This window comes from Trematomus bernacchii, unplaced genomic scaffold, assembly GCF_902827165.1.
Source record: "Trematomus bernacchii unplaced genomic scaffold, fTreBer1.1, whole genome shotgun sequence".
Classification (NCBI taxonomy): Eukaryota; Metazoa; Chordata; class Actinopteri; order Perciformes; family Nototheniidae; genus Trematomus; species Trematomus bernacchii.
In genome coordinates this window covers 1,527,221-1,540,767 of record NW_022987607.1, presented here as the reverse complement: position 1 = coordinate 1,540,767, position 13,547 = coordinate 1,527,221, and the positions used below count along the sequence as shown (strand labels likewise).

General features: G+C 38.9%; 1 protein-coding gene and 1 long non-coding RNA gene across 2 annotated transcripts; one reads left to right on the top strand and one right to left on the bottom strand.

Moving 5' to 3' along the window:
• Window positions 1-3,030: 3,030 nt before the first annotated feature.
• On the bottom strand, window positions 3,031-3,651 carry LOC117482895 (lactose-binding lectin l-2-like). The gene has a single exon (XM_034131133.1). It carries the CDS (start codon window positions 3,564-3,566, stop codon window positions 3,096-3,098), a length of 471 nt encoding a protein of 156 aa, XP_033987024.1. The 5' UTR covers window positions 3,567-3,651; the 3' UTR covers window positions 3,031-3,095.
• A 108-nt stretch (window positions 3,652-3,759) lies between these two features.
• On the top strand, window positions 3,760-6,047 carry LOC117482896. Its single transcript, XR_004555934.1, has 4 exons — window positions 3,760-3,818; window positions 5,485-5,544; window positions 5,729-5,798; window positions 5,884-6,047. It is a non-coding gene; the product is annotated as an uncharacterized LOC117482896 (long non-coding RNA).
• The last annotated feature ends 7,500 nt before the right edge of the window (window positions 6,048-13,547 follow it).

Sequence of the window (13,547 nt, the reverse complement as noted above, 5' to 3'; positions counted from 1 at the left end):
GCCAGACCAAGAAAAAAGCTATGGGAAAATTATTTGTTTGCATTTTTTTATCAAATGGGCCACAACTAACCACAAACAATTATAATTTTTTTTGACTGATCACACAGTTTTGTTTTTATGAGCCTGTACCAACTGGTCGAGCTGGCCTTCTAGTAAAAGTGCATTTTCAACAATCATCATATACAGTACAGTATTTGTATGCATCAAACTCAAATAAAACACAAACTGAAATACATTTGTTTCTTTTATGGAAAATGAGCAATATATACAACCAGATATATTCATAAAAGATCAATTATAATTGAAAAACAAGTTTTGGAAAAAAGTAATGTTAAGTCTTTTTCATAATAAAAGAAAGACTTGCTCATCGTACTGTATATGCTGAATTGGCCTAACAAGAAACCACTGGCCTAACAGCAAATGTCTACATCCTGTGTTGGCCTAACTTGCTCATCTGTGTGCAACTTTGGGCTGAATGCCATGCATGAAAGGTGCTATATAAATTATTATCACTCTTTCACTCTGAGACTCACTAGATTTAGTAATATTACCATGAATCTAGCTATTTATTTACCATATTTTATAGGAAAACATCTCTGAAACTCTGAAAAAGTCATATTGCTAGTTTACCATAAAAGGCCAAATACCTGTACTTTCTACTTCTTACATTTTGAACACAAATACCTGTACTTTCTACTTCTTACATGTTGAACACAAATACCTGTACTTTCTACTTCTTACATGTTGAACACAAATACCTGTACTTTCTACTTCTTACATGTTGAACCCAAATACCTGTACTTTCTACTTCTTACATTTTGAACACAAATACCTGTACTTTCTACTTCTTACATGTTGAACCCAAATACCTGTACTTTCTACTTATTACATTTTGAACACAAATACCTGTACTTTCTACTTCTTACATGTTGAACACAAATACCTGTACTTTCTACTTCTTACATTTTGAACACAAATACCTGTACTTTCTACTTCTTACATGTTGAACCCAAATACCTGTACTTTCTACTTCTTACATTTTGAACACAAATACCTGTACTTTCTACTTCTTACATGTTGAACCCAAATACCTGTACTTTCTACTTCTTACATTTTGAACACAAATACCTACTTTCTACTTCTTACATTTTGAACCCAAATACCTGTACTTTCTACTTCTTACATGTTGAACACAAATACCTGTACTTTCTACTTCTTACATGTTGAACACAAATACCTGTACTTTCTACTTCTTACATTTTGAACACAAATACCTGTACTTTCTACTTCTCACATGTTGAACACAAATACCTGTACTTTCTACTTCTCACATTTTCCAAACAGGCTGGTTCCTTTAGTTTGAATGTGTGTCTGGTGGCGTGATCATTATTATTTAGAGTCATTGCGTGCCTATTGATTTGAACACGATCCGTGTATCCATCATTTCCTGGTCTTCTCTAAAGAAGAGGGACCAATGAAAACGTTGTCATGTTGCCGTTGTTCAGCATGGAAACATTCATTAGCTAACAATGACATTATTGTATATAAATTCTTGGATCCTTATAGCAAGAGCTTTATGAGCTCAATATGAAGTGAGTCAATCAGTGAGTGGGGGAAGAAGTATTCATATCCTTTACTTAAGTAGAAGTACGAATACTACATTGTAAGAAAATGTACCGCATTGAAAATTGTACTTGATTAAAAGTATTCAAGTATGATCAGGAAAACATACTTCAAGACGTTATTGTTAACGGCATAATGTCCAAGAGTAACGCTAGTACAGTCAGCGACAGGACTGAAAATGAAGATAACATCGAGGAGGCGAGTCATCAGACCTCCAGCAAGACATCCCGCATCCATGGCCTTACTTGAGGGAGAGGTTTGAAGTTGTGGGCACAAAAAATGATTCGTGGTGAATGCACTAGGCCTACAATCATTTGTTTAGGCCTATGTCAACTTGATGCTCTGCTCACGGATGAGCATACAAAACTGTTAAGATGACCTTGTATGTGTGTATATATTTTTTTCTTTGTGGGGGTCTGCCCCCAAAAAACTGTTTCAAGTCCTGAGAAAGTCAAATAAGACGGTGTGTAAAACTACACTGCCCTGCCAAAAAAAAGTAACCACTTTGATTTAACTGCCAGCAGGTAAGGGCTTTCCACTGGATAATAACTGCAGCGATGTGTTTGAGCTGAATACACGTTTAACCCTAACTGATGCAGTTAGTCACTTTAATGTTTGTTCTTTCTGATGTAAAGTCAAGGTTGTAACTGTTTGCAGTAAAGTCGTGGGGCGCTGAACTGTTCTTTTGAATCTTGATAGATCGTAATTACTTGTCTTTCAAATTTGAAGGAGGGTGAGCAAGCATCTTGAGGAACATTCATCATTAACTCCTCCAAAAAATATAGTTTATTCAATAATAAATGAATATGTGAATCATAACAGTGATTGACAGCTGATAGGAATAAGATTATCATATTCATTCAATCGATGAGAGAGTTAATTTACTTATTGCAGCAGTCTTCATAGATTTGGTACCCCTGCTGGTCTAAGAGTGAAACAAACTCATTCAGTTAAAATTCATTAAATGTCATCTGCCACCTTTTATATTTATATGTAAGGCTTTACTGATGTGCCACAATAATGTCACCTGTTATTGAGGTCAAATATCAATATTGTTGATTTCCAAGTTAACATTGATTGATATGACTGCGATTAAATCAGCATATACTTCTGCCAGGGGATGCCACCCCTCAAAATCTCCTGCCACCCCATGAATATTGTTCTAGATACGCCCCTGGATCATCTCAAAATACGCTTTGCAGAAGACCTCAGCAAAGAAGACAGGGAGGCACGAAGGGCTGTCTGGCCGAAAGTTGAACAAGCAAGCAAGGAAGGCAGGACTGAATTGATGATATTTAAAAAAGGTGTAGAAATAATTCCTTTGATTAACCCCTGGAGCAACCAGTGTGAATATGTAACATTCATGAAAATAAAGGTTAGACAAAAGGACTTCTGTTCACACACATATAAGTTTACATCTGTGTCTTTATTGTTATCATAACAAAACAGGTGAACACGTAACATCTCAGCTGCTAAGGACAAGTTGTGCGAGATGCACAAACTGAGGGAAAAGTTTTTGAACACTTCCCATCATTCCACTTCCCCCTCCAGTTGTTGAGTACACAGTCTTCACCTCGTCCGCTGTTGTTTGGTTGTCCTGCATTCCAAAAGAAATACTTGGCTGCACACCCATCAGACCACATCCATCTTCCTTCTTTGGCGATGTCATGGAGTCCGATCCATGTTGCTCCCTCATTAGGGTCAGAGCTTTTGATCAGGAATTTGACAAAATCCTCTTCCTCTCTGCTGTGGATAGACACCAGGTTGCCTCCCTGGGACACACAGTAGAGCTCTGCATCAGCCCAGGTCGTCTTTGTGTTGAAGTACTTGTAGCAGCGGCCGTTGAAGGAGAACCAGTAGGAGGGACAGGTGTCTTGATGGAGCTCATCTGAAGAAGACACAGCACCCAGAGCCAGGCCCAACAGGAAGAGGAAACCCAGCATGATGATGCTGCTGATGATGATGTCACCGTCTCTGTCTGTTAAAGTTGTACTGACCCGTTGGAGAGGATGGAGATTGTGAAGCTTCAAGTGACAGGCTGCTTCTTATATATGTGTGGGAATGTGACGTCATTGTCACGTGACGTGATCACATGACCGGTGCCCGATAAAATGTAAGTTATAAAAGTTTTTCCGGGCAGTTTCAGAAAACCTTTCTCTCGGCTGGACGGCACGCTCACCGTTATCTCCCTCAAGGTAGGACTCGCGGGTTTAAGGTGGTTTTATGGTCTTTTCAATGAACCTATGGAAGGGTCTCAGGTCAGTTTGGATAGGGCGAGGGCAAGATACGTTTTCCCATCATGGAGGGAAACTCTTCAGACATTCAAAGCACGAGACCTGGGGCCTCATTTATAAAGCTTTGCGTAGGATTCACGTGGGAAGGTGGCTTACGTAGGACAAGGCAAATAAATACGCACAGACATTTTCCGATTCATAAAACACAGCGTACCGGCGACTTGCCGGTTTCTCTATTTTATAAATCACAATCAACTCGAAATGCGGCGCAGCTTTTGCGGGCTTCACGTAACGCCCATCTTTGCCTATAAATAGTCAAAAAAGCGCCCCGTATTAATATTCATAGTCAAAAAAACGCCCCGTATTAATATTCATCATGAAGAAGATCGCAGGAAATGACGACAGAACAGCTAAAAAAGACATTTCACACCGAGTCAGATTTTGGTTCTTTTGGGGAGGTGGAGACAAATCACATTGTTTGGTGGATGCAGTTTGAACCAGAGTAGCAGCATGGAGGTCGGATCGTCACCTAAATAAGTGGTCCGAAAAAAGTTAATGACAAACAAAATACACATAACCTTCCTCAGGCAGTGTGTCAGTGTGTTTGTGCCGTTGACAGGAGACACCCCCCCCCCATGATGAGAAACTGTAAGAAAGTATCGGGGAATCCCTCCGGAGTGGAGTCATGACGACTGGATCTGAATTATTAATTTGTATTTGGTGGTTTGTGTTCCAGCTGTCGATCAGCTGTGCGCAGCGTCTCCACTGCAGCCTGTGCGTCTCAACCCCCCCTCCTCGCAGCAACTCTATATCCACCAGTTAACATGAAATAAAACACACGTGTTGTGTTAAATTAGCTGCACAATTTACCACATCGGTGTTCTTAGTTTCCGTACCTCCTGTGTTTTACGAGCGACTTATCAAGTATTGAAGAACGGCATAAAACATGATTTAAACATGATGGTATATAAAACCATGCTCGTATCTATCTAACTTATAGAAAAGCTACACGGCGTCAGTTTAAAGTAATTCTGTCCTTCTGCTTACCGCATCATTTAACGGAATACATTTGTTAACAAGAGAACATCGAGAGGTGATCAATAACATTTATGTATTTCTCCAATGTGTGTGTGCACTGAGGAGTCTCAAACAGGCGTTTGTTTCATCATTTTAAGATTGGCTTTAATCAAGTTTTGCAAAGTAATTCTTCATATATGATAAATGAGAGGTAACATTCTATTGATGGTATTATTTCCACATATTTCTCTCCATTCTTCCTTCGCCCAACGGTGTCGCAGTTTCTCGTCTCTCCCGTTGTTGTGCGTACCGCGTACGGATGGGTCAGAGTGTGCGTGGAGGACCGCACATTTCCCCCTGAAGTTAGTTTTTTTTAAATCGCAAACAGTGCGTAGAAACTAGCGTACGCCATCTTTTGAGTGTACGCACCGTTTAATATGGTGTTTTACTCCAAGTTGTCATAGTTTTGAAGCAACTTGTAGGTGTTTTGCAGAGTGTAGAAGTGCTCATAACCAGCCGAGCAACCCGGGAAACTGGCTATGGACGTTTGCTCACTTTCTTCTAGCTCTTATTATTCTTTATAACATCTGTTTTTGTGTTTAATCCATAGAGCTGAGTATGAGCGTTTCCCCTCCTGGATGGAGCCAGGAGGATCTATTACTCTGTCAAAGTAAGCCTGGTTTTTAACCTTCTTTAATGGTATATTGAATTGGTGTTTGAGCTGGCAACTATTATGTTGCGTTTGTTTTTTAAAAGTCTACTGTCCTCTAGTGCTTTTTATTTTTATTTTCTGTCAATAGTTCTCTAGTGTGCAGATTGTGGGCAATATAATTGACTAAGTGCTTGTGTTACAGGCTCCTCTCCCTCTGGGGGAACCTTGTCTGCTTTCAGTGTAGGGACTGCACCGGGTGACACTTTAAAAGGGTGAGTAAACTAACTCTCACTGTAATCATTTTGTAGAAGTTGTGCTTTGAGTAGTGCGTGCTTTTGTTCTCTTTGTGTCCCTCAGTTAGCAGGCATTGTGACCTAGTGGACCAGACCTGCCCATCTGAGGAGGGGAAACCCACCATGTCATAGTGTAAAGTATGTTCACCCTGTTACCCGTTGACACCTGCTGAACATTGACATGTTAACATGTATATTTGTGAAATAAAGCTGCATTCTATTTGGTCATGAATGCCTCTGTTATTGTCCTCGTGAAGGGAAGCCCCAACATCGGCAAAGCAACTTCGAATTTAGATTGAGGGTCCACAGGTTCCTCCATCCCCTCAACAGGAGTTGGTGTTGTCAGCTATTTAAAGGGGACCCCAGCCACAGTTACCACATATGCATCAGAGAGGGTGTTTTCACTGTTGGCCTAATATATGATTGGTCAACTGAACTTGGCAACACTAAACACAACCACACCTTAACATGAGCAGAAACAGACTACCTGGTCACCTGGAGATGTCGCACTAAACCTTCTATACATTTTTGACAAGGAGTAAATGATATTAAATCAAATATTGGCAGTGCTAAACATTGCCAGACCAAAACAAATGTTCTTTACAATCTCCAGAAGATGTTGGTCAGGAGGGATAATGGTCTGTTTTTAAAACGCTTTCTAGCAAGTGAAGACCAAGCTGCCCATCACACTAAAGCTTTGTAAACATTTCATCGAGCCACCACATTACCACAAATAATTCCCAGCTTGTGCAAAATGAAGATGAACATTAGGCAAAACAGACCATAAGCTTGTGTGGATATATCGTATAAAATGTAATGTATTCATTTCAGGGAGACTTGTTGCTTTGTGTCTCGTGTTTCTTTTCATTCACAACTGATGTCGCACTGACTTGCTCCTCTGCTCCCTAACTTGTAGCTACTGTGCATACGATAATAAAACCCTTGAATCTTGAATTGAATCTCCATCATTCCTCCACATGAGGGAGCCAAAATCTTTGGTTAGAGTTAGAGCTTCATGAGTACAGGATCCAACCATATAAAGGTCCAACCTGCCATGCCAATTTATCCTTTTTATAATCACTGTTACACATAAGGAATCAATCAATCAATCAATGTTTATTTATATAGCCCAATATCACAAATGGTACATTGGGGGTGGGCTTCACAGTTTGTACAGAATATCAGTATGACAATATGACACCCTCTGTCCTTAGACCCTCACATCGTACAAGGAAACACTTCCAAAGAAACCCCACAGTTTAAAGGGGAACATGTGAGAAACCTCAGGGAGAGCAACAGAGGAGGGATCCCCCTCCCAGGACGGACAGACGTGCAATAGATGCCGTGTGTAAATTGAAGAGATAATACATTTTACAGCATAGGTAGACCAAATGTTTGGAAATGCATGTGTCTATAATAAGAAGATGAATCCACGAGGATGTCAACAATCCTGTGGGAGCCATCAGGGAAGTAGTATGATGAGAGTCAGGCAGGACCACAGAGACAGGTTCAGCCACGACTCGAAGTCCAGGACTCAGATCAGGAGTCAGGATAGAGGATCCAGGACTCAGATCAGGACTCAGGATAGAGGATCCAGGACTCAGGATAGAGGATCCAGGACTCAGGACCACAGCAACAGGATCAGCCACGACTCAGGATCCAGGACTCAGGATCAGCCACGACTCAGGATCCCGGCGTAGATAGACACCAAAAAGACATTTGGGGGAAGCTGGGTTATTCGGAACATGAGAGTACACAGGTACAGACAGACAGAAGGGAGAAGCAAGGTGAATCACTCTATGGTTCCTAGTCTTTGCCCATAACTTTGTAATATTGTGTCTACAGTATCTTCTGTCAGAAATGTCTGTTATCAGGTTTACAAAACAAGTTGTTACTCCAAAAATGTACAGCCTACTTTGTATTAATACTGAGGAACAAGAGGAATCACAATGCACTCAAAGGTACTGAAAGGCTGCAACGTTCAAACTACAGGCGTTTAAACCTGACAGGGTCGAAAGGTGTTTGACAACAAACATTATGCCTCGTCTGAGGGTCAGTGATCACCTAGTTTTTAGCATGTGTCTTCAACAGAGGTGTTCAAAGGCAAGTTTATTAATATAGCACCTTTCAACACAAGTTTGCTATTCAAAGTGCCGTACAAAAATTAAAGAAATTAGGAGCATTAAGAAATAGTGCAGCAGAAACAATTTATCTTGGAAAAAATGATTGCCACAACAAATCAAAGGCTCAACACTGCAATGAGCTCTAACCCCTTTAGTGGGATTAAAGGAACAATACATATTCTTCTGTTTTAGTTTTTTTGTTGTTGTCTGAGATGGGAATGTCATCAAAGTGTCTTTAGCCTGTACAAAATAAAAACATAAAATAAAAGCACGAGGCGTCGACTGTATGGCAAGCCGATTTAGATTTTATTAATTTCTGGAGGATATCAAAAAATCTATTCTTACTAGTAATAATGTTTATTTCTGATATCAAAAATAGAATTGTAACTAGTTAGAATGCAAATTCTTGATATCAGAAATTCAATTGTAACTAGTGAGATTTGCATCGTTTTTCTCATTCATTTCAATGGGAGTTGGAATTTGAACTAGTAAAAATACCAATTTCTGATATCAAGAATTCAATTTCAACTAGTTATAAATAAAAATTGAATTATAACTAGTAACAATAGAATTCCTGATATCAAAAAAGGATTTTGAACTAGTTCAAATTGTATTCTTGATATAAAAAAAAGGATTTTGAACAACTCCCATTGAAATGGACGAAGGTACGTTTTAACCGTTTGTTTTTTAGTTCAAATTGAAACAAAAAAAAGAGCAGAAACGGGTCGTTTTTTTGTTTTTCAATTTTGCCCCAAAACGAAAAAACGGAAATTCAGCTCGTTTTTTCCATAGACTGTATATATAAATGGACGTAGGGTCCGTGACGTCACCCATAGGATTCTGCAGAGTTGCCGAGAAGCCCTTAGTAGGCGGAGTCGGCCACTAACGGCTCGACAGTGGCGTCAGAGTTCCACTCCCGCCTGCTCCAGCCTGCTCCAAATAAGGGCAAAGAGGCGGAGCTGAGGCGGGACCTGTTGCCTCCGGGCTGGAAGTTCCAGAGCTAGCTCAAGCTACCAAGCTAAGCTAACATGCTCACCATCTGCAGAGTTGCCGTCGCATTTTACGTTTCTAAGGTAAGCGGACATGAAACTATTCAGCAAAACTATAAATAATAATCTAAGTTGAGTTTTTAGCATAATACTTCAGAATCTTAAAATCCCTTAACGTTTGTATACAATGTGCTAAATGCAACACTGGAATCAAGCAAAAATATTAATATGTTTGCATGACATTAGTTATTTATATTTTGCCATCACTTAATTATACGTTTAATACATTTAAGTTAAGCTAAGGTACATGTGATGATAGCTAGTTAGTGCTCTTACCTGTGAGGCCTCCTCCAAACAGCATTATAACCAGACTGTATCATTAAAACTACAAGTACCAGTTCTAGATCCTTGACTTTAGACAAACAATTCAAAAGACAAAATGTATTTAAAGACCAATCTTTATTTGAAGGTGCCTCTTAACCTGAGATATTAGTTATACAGTAATAGTATTGACAATCTAAAAAAACTGAGCAACTCAACAGTCAACTTTATATTTCTTATTGTCTAAAGCATTTATTATTTTCATTTTTCCCCTCTCATATTCAGTGTGGATGGATTGAGACAGCGTGGTGTCCAGAGAGCTGCAGAGACTTCAGGGAGAAACCTCCGTGTGATGGACGTCCTGTCTGTTGGTTTGGAGAAGACTGAGGGTCTTTCCTCAGCGAGGAGGACCAGACCTGATGGAGGAGCCCATGCATAGCTGATACCACCTGATCAGGCCTAGTCTGTCACTTTATTTGACTAAATGTGTTTACTTTTAATAGGTTTACACCTTCTGTCCATATGTGCTTTTTATTTAAAACATGTTTGATTAACTTTTGGTTCACATTTCAATAAATTGAATTTGTATTTGCACTCCTTTTGTCCATTATTCTTACTGAAAATGTTAGATTACACATTCACATCCGACTGAAGATTGGCCCCATTTATTTACGTTACAAACTCTGTGGTACAAGGTACATGTTGTGAAGCTCATGAAGTGAGGCAAATAGAAATAATCAGCTGATGGAGTGTAGATGTGGAAATAGGTGCATTCGATCAGCTGACTGTGTTTTCACAATAAAAATGGTTTCTTAGTGAATGTCCTGTACTGGTCTTAACATCTCATAACATCAGCTTTTAATTTTCCTATTGGATGTTTTTCTTGACCCTCGGAGAAAGAGGAGATGCTGAGTCGTGTCTTTCAGGCATGTCCTTTCCTAACAAAGATTACAGGAAACATAAAGCATATTATTGCAGAACAAGTGTGTTATTTATGAAAGAGGTGTGTTTGTGTTTAGGGGCTGTAGATATAATTATTTTGTAATTGTAATGTTTTTTTTTTATTTCAACAGTGAGCTACAAAGACAATCAGATTATGAATGAACAGTATGAAATTCATCAACATTGAAATGTATTTTATTATCAAAATAATATTTAACTGTTATTAAAACAAGCTTGCTCTGTTGTCTCACTGAAAGAATAACTTTTACCACGTTTTTACAGACAATATTGAGAGATAATAGCAGTTGTCACTATGCGTTAAATATCTTTGCCTTCAATACCTTAAATTAGAAAGCTGACAGTCATATTGCTTGTTAACATCTAAATGTAACCCTTTGCATGGAAAAAACCCTCAACTTCACTGATGTGTAGGTGATCTAGTATTTAGTATTGTTTAATGGAATGTATAGCAGTGTATTAAAGTCAATACTTCATTTATTTAAACCAATATCTTTCTTGATTCTTTGTACAGTATGAAAAAAGAGTATTTGTACCTGTGCTGAAGTTCACTGCTGTGAGGAGTCCAGTTCTGTCTCTCACTCTCTGGTCCAGCCTGTCGAATCACCTGGACACTTTAAACAAACAGATATATATGTAAAGAACCATGTGTATAAACAATATAACTTATTATCTTCTGTTGAACATGTTGGATTGTGTATTGTCCGAGTCAGGGTCCTTTTTATTTTACTGTAACTTTGGAAGTTGTGTTACCAATGCTTACTGTTTATTTGATACCAATTTGGTAATGCAATTAATAAAAACAACAAGGTTTGGGTTCGTTCTTCAGATGACTGTGACGTTAACGTGTAAGCTCAATAATGAACTCCAGCTCAACCAACCATATTGTAATATCTAAGTAATCATCTTGAAATATGACATTAATAATTGTAATATACACACATCTTATTGTGAGGTTGATTTCACATACACTACTTCGACGTTAGCTTGTCTACATACTTGAGCATAGCCAATTTAAATTAACCTAAGCGATGCATACAGTTCCTACCTACATAATAAAATATCTCTCTAAGTTACAAGGATGACCGTATTTTATCAACCTCAAACAGAAGCCTTTTGTTCTACAGTATTATCCCACTTAACGCTTAACACTTGTCTATTTCGTTTTAACCTTTATATATACAGTCTATGGTTTTAAGTTAACTTGGAGGCTAAGATTAGCATCGTTAGCACCGATGTAGCTACCACTCGCTTACACGCTAACCCAAGCCTTAACATTCATTATGTAGCTGATTGAAATCATAAACACATAAATAAAGTACTCGAATTTCACTTACCGCAAAACGGCATTCATGCACCGTCTGTTTTAACCGCAGAGCGAGTCACAATAGTCCCATATATAAGCATGAAGAACAAACAAACACGGCCGGGGTCAAGTTGTGTTCCCTGGATGAACTGACCAGGCAGAGTCCCTGTCGCTTCACGGAGACGGAGCAGCTAGCAGAGAGACAAAAAGCTAACAGCAGCAGTCACTTGACAGAGCTGTCACTCAATGTGACCACACCCTAATTTAGGCAAAAACTTTAAGACCTAATATAAATAAAAGGGTTATGTTAGAAAACAATTCACTCACAGATTCATAATCATGAAGGTGGAATCTAACTATATACATAATAATATTTATTGCAGCCAGGGCTAGAAACGTTTTTTTTCTGCTGTGAAATTGGGCATTTTAACATGAGGGTCTATGGAAATTGCTCCTTTCTGCAGTCATCGCCTATCGGCCAATATATGAACTGCAGTTTGTGGCACTTCCGTATTGGCGTCCCGGCTCTTCCCCAGAGTTTGCCGCTTGGTTTTTTCGTTTTTCTGTTCTTACTGTTAAAACAAGTATACCACTCAATGTTTCGTTTCCATAAGTGGGTGTGTCTCCAGCGCCTCCTTGCTTCTGGTTGGCTAGTGTGCCCTGCTTGCGCTGTACCCTTCAAAATAAAGGTTCTACGTCTTTGCCTTTAGACTGCGTTACAAATATACGTATATTATTATGTTCATACATGCAGAAAGTACAGAAGACAGTCTGTCCGTATGTCTGTCTTTCTATGTATATGTCTGTCTGTCTGTCTGTCGTCTTTCTATCTCGATGTCTGTCTGTCTGTCTGTCTGTCTGTCTGTCTTTCTGTAACTATATTTTAGAGTTTAAAGCGTAGCCACTTTTCCTCCACTACATGTATTTAATCCCTTTAGTTACTTCACAGATTTGGATGAATGATGTGAAATATAACCAAGTGTTGAATCAGACTTTAGTTCCACCTGGAGTAAATTCACAAGCTACCCTGCAGTATACAAAGTCATTCAAACTAGCTGCACCTTTACCAGCTTTGAGAACACTTTCATGATCAATCATGAAGTAAAAAGATATGATTCTACACTGTATTGAAGTAAACATGTATTATTTTGAATTGTATTTTAGTGACCATGTATTGTTTGAACTGTTTTAAGTAATCACAACTGTTTTAAGTAATCACAACGGTTTTAAGTAATCACATATATAGAAATGATATTCTCACTTTCAACTCACTGACCCAGAGATCCTGTTTCACACACACACAGCTCCTTTTTTCACCAGCGCACACACATGTTCTTCTCAAGGCCCTTATGGACATCATTATATTTGGGCACAAAGGTTTAATTGTATGAGAAAGAATAATTTATGTGAAAAACTCCCATGGGAAAGTAAGGGAGAGATAAAATTGACTTTGACCTTGTGAAACTTTAGAATCTCACGTTGTGGTCAGAACTCTGATTCGCTGTATTGAACCCGACCAGGAGTGAATCCAACCAGTAAAAACACCTGGGGGATGTGAGCAGCTCACACAGCTCCTCCTCACGGACTCTCTAATTCGCTTTGGAGTAAAAGGGGAAGGGAAAAGTAAACACATCTCCGCCCCAAAAAAACTTGTATGAATACTGTTGTTTTTGAATGTAAAATGCTTTCTTGTTTGGTGAGTTGGCAGGTCCCGATATCTGTGTCCGCATCGCATCACAAACCTGAAGTCAATTTCTTCTTGTTTGATGAGTTGGCGGGTCCCGACACCTTTATCCGCATCGCATCACAAACCTGAAGTCCGGAGTACTCTGTATAACTTGTATATGTGTTTGGTTTCCTACCAGTAAACTCAGATAATTGTTATAACTTTTGATTCCGGTGTTTTCAATTCCTTTCTTATTTAATAGAGATCAGCCTCATTCAACGAACGGCGCGGAGAGGGGGCTATCAGCCACCAGATAGGTGTTCTGCTCCAACAATCATTATAAAACATATCATATATATTATT